The following is a 20,390-nucleotide window of genomic DNA, read 5'->3' as shown; positions in this document are numbered from 1 at the left end:
GAGAAGTCTCAGCGCTGCTGATAAGAAACGTCGCGGGGACTTTTCAGACCATACTTTAAAGTGAGGAAAGCGTGAGGCAGTGAGAAGTTGCAGTGCATCCCCATTGGGGAAACAATATTTTGTTGTATTTTTTATATATATTTTATAGAATTTACCTATGTATATGTAAACAGTGTCTGAACTGCTTACACTGACCCAAATCTGATTCTTAGCATTATTTTCAGTTTAAGTTTAAACTCGTACCAAAATGTGTGGATATGTGATCTAAATAAAACAAAAAACAGAGAAAAAACGACTCTCTTTAGACGTAACATTAGTCTAATAAAGCTGAACAAGCTATGTTTTTGGAGTTAGTTTGATAACTTCTGAAACGTTTAGTTACTGAAATTAAGGTCTAATAAAGGTAAATTAAGAAACTAGCCTTTAGATGGAGTGGATCTATGTAAAATCTAAGATAATTTAAAATTATAGGCTCCTTTTTATTCTACGGGAAGTAATTGTTATCACAATTTTTGATGCTTGATATTTTGTTAAAAAAATTATTATTGAAAATCCAATATTTTGTGGAAAACCCGTTATTTTTAATAACAGCTTCACAACCGAAAGGCTTTGATTCAATTAACTTCTCACATATGTTTGTAGAAATTGCTTCCCTCTTCACCTTTCCTAATATTTCAGTGAAATTTTCGAGTTTGTGCAATCGAACCTTCGTTTTCATTTGCTCTCAGAGATATTCAATGAGGTTCAGGTCTGGACTGCACGAAGGCCAGTCTTTGATTGACTAGAAATCTATATTTCGTCCATCCATTCTTTAGTTGACCGCGCGATATGTTTGGGGTCGTTGGTTTGATGAAACAGCCAAGTACACCTGCTGCTATAGTCGTCAGAATATAGTAGCATTACATCTCTCAGTATAGACATATACTGATGCTGATCCATATGTATGTGTGTATGTGATTGGCGTGGAAACCGTTTAGCCGGTTATAACCAAATCGATAGCCCGCCACTCCAGGTGAACCAGGTCGCTCTCCACCTGGTCCCTCCAACTGAGTGGAGGCCTTCCCCTTCCTCGGCTTCCTCCGGCGGGTACTGCAACGAACACTTTCAGAGCTGGAGTGTTTTCGTCCATTCGGACAACATGACCTAGTCAGCGTAGCCGCTGTCTTTTTATTCGCTGAACTATGTCAATATCGTCGTATAACTCGTTCAGCTCATCGTTCCATCGTCTGCGGCATTCACCGTTGCCAATGTTCTGAGGACCATAAATCTTGCACAAAATTTTCCTCTCGAAAACTCCTAGTGTCGTCTCATCTGATGTTGACATCGTCCACGCTTGTGCTCCATAAAGCAAGACGGGAATGATAAGCGACTTGTAGATTTTGATTTGGGTTCGTCGAGAGAGGACTTTACTTTTCAGTTGCCTACTCAGTCCAAAATAGCACCTGTTGGGAAGAGTGATCCATATGACGCTCAAGTTTTATTATAGGCCCACCACCCCTTCATAACACAACATCACATATTATTATAGTACCCCCGCCGTGCTTCAGCGTGGGACGAGTATATTTGGAATCAAACTCTTTACTTCGCGAACGCACAACGTTAATTTTTCCATGTGGCGATAGTCTATTAATTTTAGGGACTTTTTGAATACATTTTGACAAATAACGCAAGTGAACCATTTTTATACTCTCGCAACAAAAGTTGCTAAGAGAGTTTTGTTCACATAACGGTTGTTTGTAAGTCATAAAACTAAAAGAGTTAGATATAGGGTTATATATATCAAAATGATCAGGATGACGAGACGAGTTGAACTCCGTCCGTCCGTCTGTCCGTGCAAAGGATAACTTGAGTAAAAATGTAGATATTTTAACGAAACTTGGAACACGTATTCCTTCGCCCCCTTAGGAGGTTGGGCAAAATCGGACAATTGCCACGCCCACAAAATGGCGAAAACCAAAAACCTATAAAGTGTTATAACTAAGCCATAAATTAAGTATACATATTTGGATGTAATTTTTTTGGGGAAGTGGGCGTGGCCCCGCCCCCAAATCGGTGATTTGTATAAATCTCGCGAACCAATAAAACTATATAAACCAAACTTTCTGCAGTCGGTTCTCCTACGTATCACACACCATGACCAACTTCCTATATGGGAATTTCATTTTTGAATTTCATCTTATTCCTTCACTTTATAATAGAGACATAAGGAACCAATGAAGATAGCGAAATAAAACACAAATACTGTATATATCTGGGGCATCACTTCTGAAAAAATTGTCGAAATCGGACTATAACTTTTCAATGCCCCGGATATCGAAAATGAAGAACTCAGTGCCACATGGTAACTTTTCACCGAAAATTTCGGTAAATCTCTCAGTTATCTTAATTTAATTCAGAGGTAATATTTTTCTTCTAATAGTGTGTCTCTTCCCTTATATATGAATATATGAGAATACCTTATTATATTTTCAAAAATACGATGAGCTTAATAGCTTATAAATCGGTTAATATGTGAAATATATTTATGCCGAATATATGGGTCAAATTGTGTGTTTTCTTAATAAAAATATAGCCATAAATTGCGAGAGTATAAAATGCTCCCGAACTTAGCCCTTCCTTACTTGTTTAAATTTGACATCAAGCAAAAAGTGTCACATATTGGTGTTAGGACAAAAATATTTATTTGATGCATATCGTTGTTAATTAGTTGACCGTAGCTGTATGTTAACTTGACTTCACAAACGCATGTACTTTTCACTCAAAAGATGTATACTCTTATATTTCTGAAGATGAACAGCAACTGCGACTCTTTTGTTGGGATTTTATAGCTTAAAATTCATTATCTTGCAGTAGAACAAATCTTGAGAATTAATCTGTTACGGGTTCCTATAAAAACAAATAAATTTTCGACTAAAACAAAATTATAAAAAATTATGCTACAAGGATGTTTTTAAAACTAACCTGACAGATGATTTAATCATTTAAGTGTATGACACTGACTATATTAGGGATAATATTTGAATTTATTTTTCAGAAATTTTAAATATTAATCGCTAGGAAACTAGATCGCCGGAATACTCACATATGGTAGGTGAATAAGCCGCAGAGCTGTCCGCCACGTAACGAGACCATTGCACTTAGACAATTTTTGCAGGAGATTTTTGAGATCAGAGAGCAACGCAGACTCTTGCTTAACGAAGAACAACATCATTTATAGTGAGTCAAAGAAAACAAGACAATCAGGGTTAGATCGTCGAAAAAACAGCTTATTGAACGGAAAAAATCCGCGTCAATTCCGGTAATATAGAATCGGCTGTAATGGTAATCGTGCAACATGCCCAACGTACCTGACTTATCTAACACCCCTATGGACCGACCTTAAGAAAAAGCTTGGTTCCAGGGCCTCCCATTAGATTATCTCGATGACTACTAAACTTGTGCTTTCCCCTTTAATCAAGGGGATAATCGCTGCAACAACAACAACGAAGTTCTCGACGGATTTTTATCCGGCCAAATACTGGCTTCAAATTTACAAATTAAGTTCCGCATATACATATTTCTCATATGAAAAAGCCTTGCTGTAAAATGTGTGGGGTCACATTAAATAGGTTTAAAAACTTTAAAAATACTCTAGTATTGCAATGAGGATCAATTTTTATAATTTTTATAAATTTTTATGTATTTTCATGTATATATGTATATTATTTATAACATCTTTTTTATTGTATCTTTACAAATAATTTCAATAGCGTTCTTTCCATTAGAGTCAAGTCTTGTTCATACATAGCTAATAAGTTCTTAAACCTTTCTTCAATTAGTTCAATTGTTCGACGAAAGTACGATCCTTTGGAAGGGTGGAGGTGCGGTTTTTTAGAATTTCAGCGATAAGATCAAAATTAATTATATCGTGCGAATGCGCCTGCTGCAATAACAAAGCAATGACGACCAAGATGAGAATACCGAAAAAGCTTTTATCAAACATATTTGTTGAGCGCGATTACTTGTGTACCGATTGCTCGAATTTTAAACTTTGACTGATTTGGTGAAGTAGTTAGGAGCACTATATGTACAAAGATGAAGAACAAGCGTTTGCGTTAAGCAAAACATAACGCAACTCTTTTTGGTGGCCCTTTTGAATGGGGTCGTGGGGGAATGCGAGATATGTTTATGCCGAATTTGTTCTAGGTATGAAGCTGAGTGTGAATCTATTGTTATCTATAATGTAAGACTACATAATTATATAGGCAGAAAGGCAGATTAGCACAGCGCGATCTCTATGCTGCTGATAACAAACGCTCAAAAAGTGTGAGCCATCAAGAAGTGGCATTTCAACCCTCCAAAATTTCGTTGTTTTTTACTTGTAGAAACGTAAATAAGATTAAACAGTGATTCAATTTGATTACAACTAATAATTTTTGTGACCCGAGTTTAACATAATTTTTTAGGATTTATGTACAAATACAGTATCTGGACTGCTTGAGCTTCTTGAATATCCAATAGCTGATTCTTAGTAATCTTTAAAGTTTAAATTAAAGCTCTTACAATATTAGATTAAAATGTGATCTAAAGGGTGATCCATTTCAGGGTTCTCTACTTTTTTTTTAAGAAAATTAATGGGAAATGTTTTTTATCATTCAAAAGAACATTCTTTGGCATTTATTTTTTAAAGATTATCTCTTTCAAATGTTATCCGCGGCTCCAACTCAGATGATCCATCCGTTGAGTCTAATTTTCAATGACTCGTTAGAGCATTTCGACTGGTAACTGGCGAATTACCCGCGGGATATTTTGCTCCAAGACTTTAGACTTTACATATTCACACATGAAAAAGTCTAACGGTGTGATATCTCAATCGACCGGCCCAAAACGTGAGATTAACTGCTCACCGAAGTTGAGAATCAATAAATCCACTGATGGATGCGATGTGTGAGAAGTGGCGCCGTTTTGTTGGAACCAAATGTCGCCTAAATCACGAGCTTCAATTTCGGGCATCAAATAGTCGGTTATCATGGAGTGATGATGGTAGTCATTGACGGTTACGTTCTAACCGGCGTCATTTTTGAAGAGATATGGACTGATGACACTCAGATCAAATCAAATCGTTATTTTTTCTGAATGAAGTGGCAGCTCTTGAATCTCTTCAGTTTGCTCTTCGACCCAAATGCGCCAATTTTACTTGTTTACATAGCCATTGAGCAATGGCCCTCATCGCTGAACAGAATTGGTTTGAAAACGTCGGATCTTCTAGGAACTTTTCAAGAGCCCATAGAGCGAAGCGATGCCACTTGGGAAGGCCAAGCGGCTTCAATTCTTGCACAAGCTGTATTTTGTAAGCTTTCAATTTAAGATTTCGAAGAAGTCGAACGGCGCCAAATCGACTCTTCACGGGCTGTACACTCTCAGCTACGGCTATTTTTATTCATATTCAATTTTTGCCAAATAGAAATTATATTTGAATTTTAAAATTATTTCAGAAATTTTTTGCAAAGGAAATTAGTTTTTGATTTTTTTTTTTTTTAATTTTTCAAAAAATTTAAATTTTTTTTAATTAAAAAAAAAATATATTTTCTATCCGTAAATTAAAAAAAACATTTTTTATTAACATATTATTGTTAGTGTTTTATTAATGCATACATACAATTTTAAGATAGCAGTCTAATAGAATTTATTTAAATAAAAAAATACCAGAAGTATGCCTACCTAAAGTAACCACAGCGTAAATTTGGCCAAAAAAATATATGCAAATATTTGTATACCGTTTAACAACACTGGTTTTAAATTACGTTATTTTTTTTTGACAGTTTTCATATTTATTTTTAAGCAATTTTTAACTTCAGCATTTAATATTTTACATTAATTAGCTTTTATTTAATTATTATTGTTTTATAGACAAAAAAGTTGTAGCTAAAAATTAGCATACTTTTAGGCGTTATTTACTGAGAGTTATACAAGTTTCTCGACGCTTTCTCGACAGTTCAAAAAGCAAAATTCTTCGAAAAAGCATTTTACAGTTATTGTTTATTATAGAGCAAGAGAAGGCCTCACAAATTGAAATTTTTACTTTAACTATGTTTTTCTTAGTTTTGCTTATGCGCACATATTTATGTATTTAGTGTAGGTTCTGTTTGTATGTATATTTATTTTTTACACTTTACACAGTAGAAAGTAGACAGCGTACATAAAGGCAATAAATTTACAACAACAGCTTACATAGTTATTATTAAAAAAAACTTTGTTTTTATTTATTTTGTGCATGTGTAGCACGCATAATACACTTTCGACCAGTTTGTAAAGTTTAGACAATATACAGTTATTAACATGCATGTGGCACGGTTTTGGGCAAATACTTGTATCCGCCTTATTTTGCTCGAGGTTAAGTTGTAATAATTTTCTCTTTTTTTTTGTTGGACGTCAAGTTTTTTGTTTAAATAAATGCTTTAAGCAATTAGAAAGCAGTTTTAATTTCTTTAGTTTTTAAACAGCTTAAGTGTATTTTCTGAAGCAGAGCAATATTGTTTTGTAAAAGAAAGACAAAATTATTTTTATTGACATGTTAAAAATATTCGAGTAATTTTTTCGACTAGCTTTTAATATGTACATTTCGTAAGAGTTATTATTTGTGTTAAAAAGTAAAAAATAAAATTGAAGTAAAATAAAGAAAAAACTAGCATTACTATTTTTTAAACTGGTCGAAATGAAATTAAAACTTTCAAAACTTATTTTTTTCGAACATTTTTTTAAATAACAATGTAATACTGCAGCATGTTTGCATATTTTACTTGTTTTTCAACTCCAAGTTTGCGACCAGTTTTTAAAGTAACTTCTTCGACCAGTTCTTTAAATAACAAGCTTTTAATATGAATATTTCGAGGACGTTATTATTTGCGTTGAAAATTAAAAATAAAATAGAAGAAAAACCTGGTATAATTATTTTGTAAACTGGTCGAAATAATTAAAACTTTCAAAATTTTTTAGCAAAAGAGCAATGTAACATTGTTTTTGTTTTTCTATTTAATTGTTCATTCTACAAATTCTGCAGTTTTTACATATTTTACTTAATTTCCATTAGAAACCAGTTTCGACCAGTTTTTCTCTGGCCAACTTGTGAGATATAAAATTTTTATTTTCGTCTATTTTGCATATCTCACAGTAAATTAAACTGGTATAAAATAAATTGGAATTTTTAAGAGGAAACTTGTATAAAATTAAATGGATAATTGTTTATTTTACAAGAACATCACTTTCGCATATTTTACTTATTTTCAGCAGCAAACTATTCGATCACTTTTTTGCTATAGCAAACTTTCAACATTTTCAAATTAGTATCCTGGCCTGTAATGCATATCTCACAGTAAATTAAAGTGGTATAAACGAAATTTTAATTTTTTTTATCAAGACAAAACCGGTATAAAATAAATTGGAACTTTTTTTATCAAAGAGTAAACTTATATAAATAAACACTTGTTTATTTTAGAAAATATCCAAATTTTGCACATTTTACATATTTTTACACGCAAAACTTTTCGACCAGTTTCATTACTAGCAAACTTTCAGCATATTCAATTACTTTGGTCTGTTATGCATCGCTCACAGGAAATTAAATTGGTTGCTTTTATTAAAGAGAAAACTGGTGTAAAAAACTGGAACAATTTATAAATAATAAAACTGGTATAAAATAAATTGGAACACTTTTTCACAAAATAATTTTGAATTTAATTGAATATTATTTTATTATTTCTGCGTTGAAAAGTGAATAAAAATGTTTGCTTACATGACAGTAAATTAAACTGCTATAAAATAAATTGGAACACTATTTAGGCTTATGAGTAGAATAAAATGAAATGAATAATAAAGCTAATTTTTAAGTAGTTTTAGTGTTGTCTATACTAGAGTTAAAAATTACTTTTGTTGTTGTAGTAGAAAAAAGGGAAATTTGTAAAAAAAAATTAAAAAAAAAAATTAAAAAAAAAAATTAAAATAAAAAATTATAAATTAGACATTTTCAAATTGCGACTTCTCTCATCTTTTCGCAAGACCATTGCAGTCAAATATGCAATATGAAATTTACCGTTTGAATTCAATAAAAGAGAGTATGTATATGGACAACTTTTTAAATTGGCTATTTACTGTATCTCGGTTGTGCTTAGTTTCAGTTATAATTCTAGAAAACCATAGGAAAAATTTAATGAATAAAAAAAATAATTAAAAAAATTTAAATCAATAAAAAAAAATAATTAATAGAAAAAAATAATTAATAAAAAAAATAATTAATAAAAAAAAAATTAATAAAAAAAATAATTAATCAAAAAAATAAGTAATAAAAAAAATAATTAATAAAAAATAATAATTAATAAAAAAAATAATTAAGAAAAAAAAATTAATAAAAAATAATTAATAAAAAATAATAATTAATAAAAAAATGTAAATCAATAAAAAAATAATTAATAAAAAAATATTAAATTCATAAAAAACTATTTAAATGAAAAAAAAAATTTAAATTACTAAAAAAAAATATAGGGAAAAGCTGCTTTAAAATTCAATACACGTTAACTTGATTGCAATACAACAACATTTGTCTCTTCAGTTTTCAATTTTTACCTTATAAACAACAGATTAACAGCTATAATTTCAGTTTTTATGTATTTGTAGTTCAGTTTTTATGAAACAGTTAATTTTATTCGAAGTTGCAATTTTCAGAACGTACTTTTCATGGGAAAAGCAATTTTTTTTTATATTTTTTCATTATATTATTCAAATACGCACTTTGCTCAGCAATTTCGTTGATAATTTCAAGCCGAAAACTGTGTTTTAGCATTACTTTGGCCAATCTGGCAACTTTAATCATTCGCTTATAACGCATACATATTTTACTTGTCATAAATGTACTTCATATACTGTTATTCAATAAATTTGTTCATACAACTTTTGCTTAAAATATAATTAGAAAAAAAGTACAACTTCTTATGCACTTCACTGCGATCCAAACATTGATTTAACATTGAAAAGCCAAACTGAGCGCATTGCGCAACTCATTCAAGACCATCGAGCCGATCACCATTTTCTCACAATTCACCACCAATGTCAGCTGTGCGCCCTCCGCCGACTGCCAGTCCAAAGTAATCAACACCAGACTTTTCGAATTCATAGTTTGTCCCACAAAGTAGAGCACATCCTTGTTGCCATCGCCTGCCGGCAGATGCGCCACATTGATACACTCGAATATGCGCTGCTTCAATGCGGCCACATCAACCGCCTCACGCTGCAATTGCAAGCGACTCTGATGCTCGTTCATGCCGCGCAATTTGGTGCGCTCCTCCTTGAAGTATGCCTCGCCGATTTGCACCGAACGCACCAATTCGCCCACCGGCGGCTTGAGCGTGACACGCGACTTGCCCGCGCTAGTCGAGATCTCCAGTTCTACAGCATGTGTGGAGTCATTGAAGTCAATGCCGAGCACGCTGGTGCCCATTTGTTGTGGCTGTAGACATTGCAAGGGCGCAAATTCATTCAGCTGCATGCCATGAGGCAACGTTTGCTGACTCAGTTGTATATTGGTGATCTCATCGTTGGTTAGATTGACAAATTGTAGCTCGATTGAAACCATAGCGGCGGAGTATAGGTGTGGTGCGCGTGTGAAGCGATAACTCACTTGCAAACCATGACCGGAGAGTTTGTTCAACAATTCGCGGTGCTTGAATTCGATGTGTGAGGGACCGACCAATTCGATGCGATTGGCAGCGCTGACGGGTAACAGACCAACGGCACCGCCTAGCGGGGTTGCTACAGCGAGAAAGAAAACAAATTGTTTATAAAAAAAATATAATTAAAAGAAGTGGTAGAAATGTACCGGGTGTTAGGAAACCGCCGAGTGAGGGTGTCATCACGGGTCCAACGGGCGGTATGTCATCCAAATCTAGCAACAAGTCCAGATTGCTTTTCGCTGGCGCTGCGGTAGCCGGCTCAGCCACAGGCGCTGTCTTGACCTTTTCTTTTGCCTTTGTTTCCTTAGCTTTCTCTTTGACACGCTGGAACTTGCGTTGCTTTTCGCTCTCCGTCTCCGATTCACTGCTCTCGCTGCCATCCGCAGTGTTCGTATCGCTATCGCTGCTGCTTTCGGAGGAGCCATACGAAGAGGATGCGCTATCCGAAGTGCCTTCGCTGTCATTACTACCGTTGTTGTTGGCATTTAAGTGTTGCGCATTGTTGTTGCCATTGCTGGACGACGCGTTTACCAGCACAGTTGCGGCAGACGACTTGGCGTCCGACGGTTTCGACGTTTTCTTAATTTTCACAGCAGCCACGTCATTTACATGCTCCGTTTCCGATTCCGATGATTCGCCATCACTTGATGTTGACGACGTGGAGGAACTGCTACCCGAGCCCGACTCGGAGTAGGCGGAAGATTTCTCGGATTCGGAGAAGAAACTCTTATCGTTACTTGTTTGCGCATTTTTCTTGCTTTGCTTCTGTGGTGTACGTGCCGCAGCGCTGCCAGTGGCGTTTGCAGCGCTAGCGGTAGTTTCTTGCATATAGCCTTCAATGTTGCGCACCGTAGTATCGGGTGCTTCAGTAGGAAATGCTGGCAAATCTGTGTAGCCAGTGGCGCGCATATTCAGATAGTGTGAGAGTGAGCCCAATTGGTAGTGATCACGCTCACAGTATTTACTCTCTAACGCGGGTTTCGGTTTCGAGGAGAGAAAGATTTTACGCGCATTGTCGGAGAGCACGCTAGTACGGCCATTGGCTGGGAATATGAATTGGCGTAGGAAACGTGCGCGATCGCGCACATCGTAATTGGCATCATAGCGCGCCAAAGTGAAAACATACTGGCTGAGTAGTGACGTCTGCTCGGGATTGGTGAGAAACAGTTTGACGCCGAGATTGAGAATTTGCAGTTTAACAACATCCTCCTGCAGGGTAAAATGGAAAAGATATTATTAGTATAAGCTTCTATTGTAGAAATGAATTTAACTTACCTCATCCACAAAGGTTTTGGCCATTTTGCGCAGTACATCGGGCGCGATCTTCGGCACTTTCTCATTATATTCGCCAATAAGCCATAAAATGGAGGCACGCGCTGCCGGTATGGTGATGTAATCAATTAATTTCGCCATCTGCGAGATGATTTCATAATGCTCTGCAGATTTCGACTGCAGTAAGTTCTTAATGACGATCACACTCTCTGCGACGACGTGTTCTAAATAAACAAAACAACAACAACACGTTATCATTTAATTATTATTTTTTTTTTTTTTGTAAATTTCAACAATTTTTTTCACGCACCATCGCGGTTGGACAGTAAATGCACCAAACCACTGAGACAGGTTTCAGTCACTTCTTTTATGGACGCCGCACAACGTCCAATCGCTTGTATTGTGGCCGCTACGAATGAACGATCATTACTGGAAATGTATGTTTGGAATTCGCGCAAAATCAGCGCAATAGTTGTTGCCGATGCCAAATTTGTCAAAATATCCAATTTGAGTAGCTTGATGTGCGTTGGATCGCTCGTGCGCACAAAGAACGATTTGATGTGCGGCTCAAAAATTGCTTTGCGCTTTGTTGACATCGAGGCAATGCAGGTCAGCACAACACTCTGCACCTCTTTATGTGAGCGTAGCAGGCGTATTAGTGCTTTCGCAATTAGTGGCACTTCGTTGCGTGGCGCTACATGATGGTACAATTGTGCTACAGCCATCACCACCGAAGCATTACGCGATTGTAGCAGCGGTTTGGTTTGACGCAAGAGTAGACGATGATCCAAATCTACATGGTATGATGAAGATGATGAGTACGTGCGTTGTTTTGGCGTGTCAGTTTTAGATTTTCGTTTGTTTTTTTCACGCTTCGCCTTACTACTCTCGTCGGAGGAATCGCCACTGGATGTTTCTTCATAGAAATTTTCATTACCATCCTCTTTCTGCTTCAGTTCGTCTTCGGCGGCTTCATCTGCATTGGGATCGACGAATTGAGTGCGTGCATAGCGTGTGAGCATGTTGATTATGATCACCTGACCCCACTCATCAACATCGACGAGCAGGTTACAAAGTTTGCGGTAGTTTTTGTGTATGAGGTCAACACGTTCCGGACAAACCTAGCAAAATAAAAGAGTTTGTAATAAAATACAGCACACAAAAAAATATTCATATAATCCAACAAAAAATAATTAAAGTATTCTTAAAACCAAAATAAAAAAATATTTAAAAACTCTTGAACCAGCATTCCACTTTATAAAGGTTAATTTAGTGGTGCCATAATCATAACTATAACCATAACTTATGCTTATAATCCACAAAAAAATAAATGAAGTATTCTCAAACCAAACGATAAAATTTTATTTAAAATTAATAATTTATATAATAAAAAATTTCAATATCTTACTCACCTCATCGAAAGCCATCACAGCAGAGCCCACGACTAGTGTTGTGCGATCTGAGAGTAGCTTTTCAATTACTGTTACCAATTCTTCTTTCTGTTCTGCATCTAATGAATATAGTTTTGGTATAGCATGCGCTGCAGTCTTACGCACATATGGACTCATGTCCATAGCACTGTCACGTATTGCCAGCATAACAATGGGCACAATCATGCCTACGCGTATGGACGATAATACACGCAAAGCGGATGCGCGTATTAACTGGTTGGGATCTTTTAGCGCACGTTGGAATGTTGATATAGAGAGCAGTGCTAAATCTTGTTGTTCTTCGGCATAGCGCACTAGGTAAACGTAGACCAGTTTCTTCACTTCAATATTTTTCGAAACCACATTTTTTACTACAGCCGGAAATAAATCACTTGCATCACGCCCACGCGCTATCATACCAATGATGCGTTTCATAGCTTCTAGCTTAAGTCCATCTTTGTTGCTATCCAACATTTGTTTAAGATCGTCATGTTTGCGTCCTTCCGATTGAAAGAATGCACCACTTGCTGGGTCAGCACCAAATTCAACATCAAGTCCCATCTGTGGACTAGTGGAAGAGGAGTTGTATGCCGCAAATGGGCTACTGCCGGAGGCGCTGGATTGTTGCTGCATAGTGCTGTTACTACTACTGCTGCTTCTACGGCTGTTGTAAGCGCTTCCGAACAGACCAACTGGTGAGGCTGAAGAGATCATTCACAGCGCTGCGGCGTTGGAAAACTTCACTAAAGAAAACTGCAAAAGTTTACATATATCAATGATTTTGCTTTGTTCACAGTGTGCTGTGTATAGTTGTTTGTGTGCTTACCTTGTGTCAATCTGTTTGAATAGGGTGTAGGTGTGAAACTATAGTAAAACTCTAAGAAAAATGTTGTTTTCGTTCAACTTGCTGTTTCGCAGCATAACATTTGTTCGCAAATACACTTTTCAACTTTTGAATATAATTTCAAGGTGTCAATTCTATTAAAATTAGCGGAATCTCAACAATTTTACACTATTGCACTTTTCTTTCACTGCAAAATTTGATGACGTTTGTTATACGCTGTCACCCGTAAAGAAAGTGTTAGTGTTGGAAAACAAAAATAAAATCATAATAACAAAACGATTATTTTGAATATGAAATTCGATAACATTAGAATTCTTTGTTTTCATGCTGAAATAGCATATAAAATGCATAAAAAGCAATTTTCTAAAAAAATGTGTCACTATTTATTTCTAAATAAAAGCAATAAAAGGTAAGTGTTGAAAAAAAAACTATTTTTTCATATATTTATAATTCTTTTAATTTGATTATCACCTGCAAATAACTCCAGAGGTGTTACACTACATCGATTACTTTCAATACAATACCGATTGATTTTTCTCATGACTTTGTTTTCTTTTTTTTATTGTGCGGTGCGAAAATTTGTTGTTTACCTGGCAAGAAAATTAAGGTTAAGTGGAAAATTGTCAAAATAAAAAGTTTAAAGCCGCAAAATAAACTTCTCGACGCCGAAGCAATACATTAGCAATTGGAACAATTAACAAGTGACCACCGAAACAAAATGAGCTTCCCTCTGACGAATCCCAACAAAGAGACTATACGTGCGGCCTGCAAAAAATGTGGCTATGCAGGACATCTGACTTATCAATGCCGCAACTTTTTGAAAGTATTATTAATATTTAAACTAAAGTGCTTCAATTTAAAAGTTATATAAATTTTTCAGGTTGACCCCAATAAAGAAATTGTACTTGATGTTTCAAGCACCAGCTCGGATTCCGAACTGGATTATCTTACACCGTTGACAGAACTTCGTATGAAGGAATTAAAAGAAAAAGAAGCTGAACTACTAAAAGCAAAAAACGAGAAAAAACATAAAAAATCTAAATCAAAGAAATCTAAAAAATCAACATCCTCCAAAAAGCGCAAAAAGAGTAAGAAGAGCGTAAAAAGTAAGAAGCATAAAAAACACAAAGAAACATCATCATCCAGTGGCAGCAGCGATAGTAGCAGCAGTTCAGATTCCAGTAGTGAAGAATCAGAGACCGAGTCGGATTCGAGTGACAATGAAGATTCGCCGACAAGCAGTGATGATGAGTACGGCCGTAAGAAAAAGAAACAGGGCAAGTACAAGCGCAAAGCCGAATCACAAGCTATGCGTCCCAAGAAAACGCGTGTGAAGCGTAAACGGCATCGAGCTTCCGCACGACCTTCCAGTAGTGAAGAGGACGAAACTAGTTCTGATTAAAAAAAGGTTGTGTGCTAAACTGAGATTTTGCAATTAGTTGCTTTAGCTGGTTAAAGTGGTGCCAGCGGGTTACAAATATACATAAAGTACATACTAGCTTACATACATACATATAATAGTTTTAAAAGTTGAATTCCGTTTAATAATTTTAAAAGTGATTTTGTTGTAATTGGCTAATTTAGGCATAATCTCATACACGCTGTAATCACACTTACATCTAGCTTATAGATCGACCACTGCCCACTACTAGTAATAGTTAAATATTACATTGAAACTTATTTAAAAATAACAATTATGACCAGTAAACTTTTTTTTTTTTAACTTAAAGTGGACTGTATATGAAGATTACTCATACATACGTATACTCATATACAATAAATATGAATAATTAAATATGTATATGATTAGTTAAATTATATTTCTCAGTGAAAATCATAAAGAATATAGCTTAATTTCATTACACATCAGCGTACTACATACATATGTATAATTATTGATTGTTGAACTTCTGTAAAGCCTTAATGTGTAAATACTAGTGAGGAAGCAAGAAAGATAACATTCAGTTTATACTATAGTTAATCAATGAGTTGTTCGTATAAATGACCGAAGGAGAACAAATATACGTATATATAAAAATTCAAAGCCACTAAGTGTATTTTTTGTGCTTATGCGCAAGTATTTGAAGTGATTTGAAAACTAAAGCATTGTAGAATCAACACCAGTGCAGTTGTGCAGTTAAAAAATGATTTTAATATTTAATATTCTTGTAAATTTGAAGACGTTAATTATAGAACTATTTCACATCCCATAACATAAGTTCATACTTTATTAATACGTAATAACGTTAATTTAAAGTGCATTTAAAAATTTGCACTGTTTGAACATTTGCCAACGACACATTAACATAGTGACACTCTCAAATGATAAGCTATTCTTCTAACTCATCCATTGCCCGGAGCGTTTCCTCGCGTATAGTTTTGCCAACTATTGCTATAACCGCATGCTTTTGCATTGGCACAATAGTTTCGAGTTTTGCCGCTAAGCTTGCATATAAATTGTTCATTGTCTTTTTTAATACTGTTTCGATTTGCTGTTCAACGGTTAGTTCGCTGTCATGGCGCAAAGCCGTTGCTGCATTGTGGCGTTGATTTTCCAAGTCCATTTTTTCCATCTCCTCTAACTTCTTTTGCACAGTTGCATTTTGTGTTTGCAATTCCAGTAGTGAGTTGTTTACTTGTGCTTCTCTTTGTTTACACTCCTCGCTTAATTGCCTTTGTGCAAGAATTTCCTTGTTGCTTAGGGCCAGTTGTTGTCGCAACTCGCTTTCGTTATTTTCACTTTCCTCCAAACGTTGTTGCATGGTTTTCAGCTCCTCTTCGAGCTGATGTTTACTTGCAATGGTGTTTGCTAACATATCTTGATCATCATTTAAGCGTATTTGATGCGTTTTTAATTGTAAACTTTTTTCGGTAAGTTCTTTATCCCACTCTTCTAATTTTTCGTGCAGCGCAGTACGTTGTTTCAGTAGATCACCTACAAGCTTTTCGAGGCTATCGACATTGGCCAGTTTGACTTCCGCCAGTTCGGTGCTGTACATACGCATAATTTGTTGACATGTTGTATGTGGCGCAATTTCGCTTCTCTCTTCAATTGTTTGTCGCAGTTTTCTGTTCTCCTTCTTAAGCTCTAACACCTTTTCTTCCAGCAACAAAATCTCGTCCTCTTTATTCAGTTTGTGACTGGAGCTAGTGTGTAATAAATCGATTTTGTCAAGCACCTTTTCAACTTTACCCTCCAATCTGTTGATATTCATACGTAGCTCCGAGCTTTGTGTACGATTTTCGGTCATCATCATTTGCATGAACTGAGACTCGAAGCCGGAGTTTAAATTGGAGTGGAGTGGATAGTGATTTATTTGGCTAATTGGTATGGCCTGTGTCGTAGCCAGTGCTCTATTACTGCTACGCGGTGTTGAGTTCTGTATGTGACGTGGCGTCGTCATTGGTGTGCTTATAGTCTCAGTATCTGACGAGTCGGTGACTTCGCCACTGCTTTGCACATGTGCCGGTAGTTCCATTTTCGGTAACTGCTGTCCCATTTTGGCCATACGTGTTATTAGTGTTGTCTTTGTAGGCTTAGCAGGCGCAATTGGTGGTTTTTCTAAGCTTTTTAAAAATAGTTGGTTATTTGAGAGCACATCTTCTGTAGTAAGTTGCGCTGGTTCTGTTTCTGGTATAAATTCTTTGCGTTCTTTATTAACATCTTCCCCAATTTTTATATTCACTTCAATCAATTTCGCTACAAATTCTTCGGTGTTAGCACTGGCGTCAAAATAAACACTCCAACAACATAAATCATCATCATAGAATTGTAAATAGTTATTGTGGCGATGAATTTGTACCGTTTCAGTACGCAATGAACATGTGGTAAGCACATTCAACTTGGCCTTATAGATGATAATTCTATACTCATTTTCAACACTTTTCAATAATGCCACACCTACTTTGCCCATAGCAACGCCCTCCTTATAAGCTTGTGCTACTTTTGCTAAAATAGTTTGCCAAGCTTGCACCGTTGTGCTAGGACTTGAGGTGGGCTTTTTCTCAATTAAATTAGTTGGAGTCTGTTTAACGGGTTGGTACTTGAGTGTGTCTTGATCATCATTGCCTAGATTGTGCTGTGTTTCGAGTCCAAAAAGATTGTCCAAATTTGTGTTTTGTCTAAGACAAAGAGAGGGTTATTATTTGCACCATAGTATTGAATTGTCTTACCGTTTAAGCGATCCAAAAAAATCCTCATCTGTGTTCGCGTCCAAAGAGAAATCCATTTTTAAAGCATATTTTGTTCAGAAAACTACCAATTTAAAAACAAAACAACAAATATTTATTAAATACGAAAAATTTCCAAATACAAAAAGTTCAGAATGAAAAATTTACTGCCAAATAACTTTTTGATTCATAAACAAACGAACAGCTGTTTTAGCAGCTACCAGCTGATAATAAAAGTGTTAAAGTTGCCAGAAAGAGGAATTCAAATTTAAATATTTCAAATTTTAATAATATTACCGCTCTTCATGCAGTCTTCATGCAATAAGGAACCTAACTCTCTATTCTTTCAATTGCAAGGAGAAGATGTTTCTAGGTCAATCAAAACCCGATCTTGTGCAAGTTAGACCACAATCTGGATTCGATTTAAGGACTTAACGTTTTCAGGGTGTGTCCGACAGAATTCGCGAAGTCCAGACGATCTCCCTCTGTAGCTTATTGTTTTTATTTTAGTTGTAGAAGACATTCTCCGATCTAATTGCAGATTCTTGACCGGTAAAAATCCTGCTTCTTCCAGTTACGTAGACCCGACTACCTGTGGAACAATTTTTCAATGTGTGGGAACATTAAAACAAACTATGCGGTATTGAGTTAAGTCTGCAAGTCCGATCTCCAAGAAACAACAACAACATAAGCTCCTGGCACTCACTTCGGTATAATCATGTATATTCTGTAACTAAGGTTGGGATAGAGTTCAACTCTCAGTTCCCGTTGCTGGGAAAAGAACTTTTGTCAACGAGACTATTTAATTTTCGTTTTCTTATATGTATGACCAATTCATATTTCTTAGTTGAGTTAATAGCATGTTTAGCATATTTTATTAGTCCTCTTAATCAGACATATTAATAGGCATTTTAAATACATACATACATATGTATATTGATAGCAAAACTTCAAAAGATTAACGCTATTTTTCGTTAAATATTTAAAAACAAGCACATAAAAGAGGATTTTATTATTTGCTATTAATAAGTTCACTCTCTATGCTAAAATATTGCTCCCATGCTAGTGATAAGCGGCGGCACTGCGACTTATTATTATTACCCAGTGGTTGACCTCCAAACCAGGCACGTAGCCCGTCTGCTTACGGCTCAATGGCTCATGAATTGTATGTTTACAAATTCGAAAGGTACGAACTATAATAAAAAAAGCAGGAGATTAGTTTTTTGGAGTTGGCTTTCCGACTCTTGTTTCGTGGTAAACAAATGTCTATCACTCACACGCCAAATGAATGTATGAGAACAATTGTTGATATGATGGCAGGTTCCGCTTGTTTTGTTGATATGTATGTCCGTTGCATATTTTTGTTTTTGTTTTCATAATTATATTCGCTGTATGCTTTTTATTTATTTGCTACTCGTTTTGTTTTCAGTACCATTTTTATCTCAATTTTGCTTCTGCTATTATTGAGGGCAGTTTGTATACATACAAACGTTCTGCTGCTGCCAAATGCTTGGGACCGGTAAAACAACAACTTACATGTTGCTTTTTATTTATCTTAATTGTTTACAGGTGTGTGTATGTGTTGTTGTTATCATTGCGTACATATTACTTTAGTCACTTGTAAATAATACATAAATGTATTTGAAGAAAAGTATTTTTGGTAAGGTGTTATGTCTGGACGACGTTTTACAAGGCACGTTTGCCGCTTTATAATATTGTAATTAAGAATAACAAACGCACTAAATTTTAGCGGCGCAATTTTCATCCACTTGTTACATTTATTGTTGTTTTATGTTTCGTCTGACCTTTTAGAGCCTAACACGCGTTTGCTTGTATTTTATCATCATCTTCTTCCGTGCTTATCGCTCCTCTGACGTTTATAAATTTGACAACAATTCGGTGGCTGCTCTATGACGCGTGACTTTTGGTGGGTGGCTATCTTGGGCGCAGTTGGACATGCTCATCACGCATTGATTTTGGCTTATCAGCGTATTAATTTACATATGTTCATATGTATGTAAGTGTAAATCACGCGTACGAAGCACTCACTGTGAATACAAGTGTTTATAAATACATATATAGGCAAATATTATTTGTTATCGTAATTAAAAATGATGTAAATATTACAAGGCACGTACGCCACAGTCAATTTGGCAGGGATGTTACTCTTGTAAAGTAAACAATCAATTATGTATATGATTGAGTCCTAAATAGAAGTGTCAAATACAAAATGTTCGTTTTTACTAATTTGTTTTTGTTAAACAAACAAATAAATAGAAACGTTTAAGTTTTAACAAAAAAAGGTAAAAAGTTAAGAGTGTAGTGTATCATTAAAATATTTTTCTATTCCTAGGCTACTTACGACCAGTTCGAACACTGCACGCCGCAATGGATGCCCCTTGAAAACCTCCTTCACAACGACCTAAGAAGCACAATTAACTTCTCTCCAAGTAGTTTCTGTTTCTTTGAAATGATCCCTAAAGTCATTTTTTTTGGAGCAGAACCGCCGCCTAAGAACATCAAAATGAGTGGGGTTATGTCGAAACAGCTTTTTTCGTGGTCCTTCCGTTAGATGACTTCGATGACAATTGATTTAAGCTTGCCGGTTCAGGCATCAAAAACATCAAAATTTAGATTTTAAAATACCTCGACGACATCATTTTTAGTAGGTCTTTATAAACCAATCACATTTGAGCCATTAACACCATCTTAGACTCCATTCCCTTAAATGGTCCCCCTGGGGTTAAACCAACACTTCTAGCAGGGAAAGAATTCGAGTTGCTTCGGAAAACAATGGTGACCCTTGCACAACTTTGTTCTGGATATGTAGTATGTTTGGATCTAGTCTGGATACTTAGACTAGACTAAACACATGTCCTGCGTGTAAGCAATACCCGTTTGATACTAACCATCTCTTTGCACGGCCAATGAACCTTACTTATCTAACATCCTTCTTCCTACAACCATCTAACC

The 20,390-nt window shown here is 35.5% G+C and overlaps 3 protein-coding genes and 1 long non-coding RNA gene across 4 annotated transcripts; 2 read left to right on the top strand and 2 right to left on the bottom strand.

Moving 5' to 3' along the window:
- Positions 1 to 8,621: 8,621 nt before the first annotated feature.
- LOC105214628 (AP-3 complex subunit beta-2) lies at positions 8,622 to 13,474 on the bottom strand. The gene is made up of 6 exons (XM_011188153.3): positions 13,230 to 13,474; positions 12,386 to 13,156; positions 11,284 to 12,094; positions 10,977 to 11,197; positions 9,848 to 10,910; positions 8,622 to 9,780 (listed from the first exon to the last, which is right to left on the bottom strand). The coding sequence occupies exons 2-6, from the start codon at positions 13,115 to 13,117 to the stop codon at positions 8,993 to 8,995; spliced, it is 3,615 nt and encodes a 1,204-aa protein (XP_011186455.2). The 5' UTR covers positions 13,118 to 13,156; positions 13,230 to 13,474; the 3' UTR covers positions 8,622 to 8,992.
- Positions 13,475 to 13,787: 313 nt separating this feature from the next.
- LOC105214627 (protein SREK1IP1) lies at positions 13,788 to 15,291 on the top strand. The gene is made up of 2 exons (XM_011188152.3): positions 13,788 to 14,070; positions 14,128 to 15,291. Exons 1-2 carry the CDS (start codon positions 13,966 to 13,968, stop codon positions 14,647 to 14,649), a joined length of 627 nt encoding a protein of 208 aa, XP_011186454.1. The 5' UTR covers positions 13,788 to 13,965; the 3' UTR covers positions 14,650 to 15,291.
- Positions 15,292 to 15,452: 161 nt separating this feature from the next.
- Positions 15,453 to 17,628, bottom strand: LOC105214626 (CAP-Gly domain-containing linker protein 1). Its single transcript, XM_011188151.3, has 2 exons — positions 17,421 to 17,628; positions 15,453 to 17,369 (listed from the first exon to the last, which is right to left on the bottom strand). The coding sequence occupies exons 1-2, from the start codon at positions 17,474 to 17,476 to the stop codon at positions 15,578 to 15,580; spliced, it is 1,848 nt and encodes a 615-aa protein (XP_011186453.1). The 5' UTR covers positions 17,477 to 17,628; the 3' UTR covers positions 15,453 to 15,577.
- A 1,321-nt stretch (positions 17,629 to 18,949) lies between these two features.
- LOC128921891 (uncharacterized) lies at positions 18,950 to 19,660 on the top strand. Its single transcript, XR_008471210.1, has 2 exons — positions 18,950 to 19,134; positions 19,230 to 19,660. It is a non-coding gene; the product is annotated as an uncharacterized LOC128921891 (long non-coding RNA).
- The last annotated feature ends 730 nt before the right edge of the window (positions 19,661 to 20,390 follow it).

This window comes from Zeugodacus cucurbitae, chromosome 5, assembly GCF_028554725.1.
Source record: "Zeugodacus cucurbitae isolate PBARC_wt_2022May chromosome 5, idZeuCucr1.2, whole genome shotgun sequence".
NCBI classification, from domain to species: domain Eukaryota; kingdom Metazoa; phylum Arthropoda; class Insecta; order Diptera; family Tephritidae; genus Zeugodacus; species Zeugodacus cucurbitae.
The sequence above is the reverse complement of the archived record's forward strand: the minus strand, read 5'-3'. Positions and strand labels throughout refer to the sequence as shown.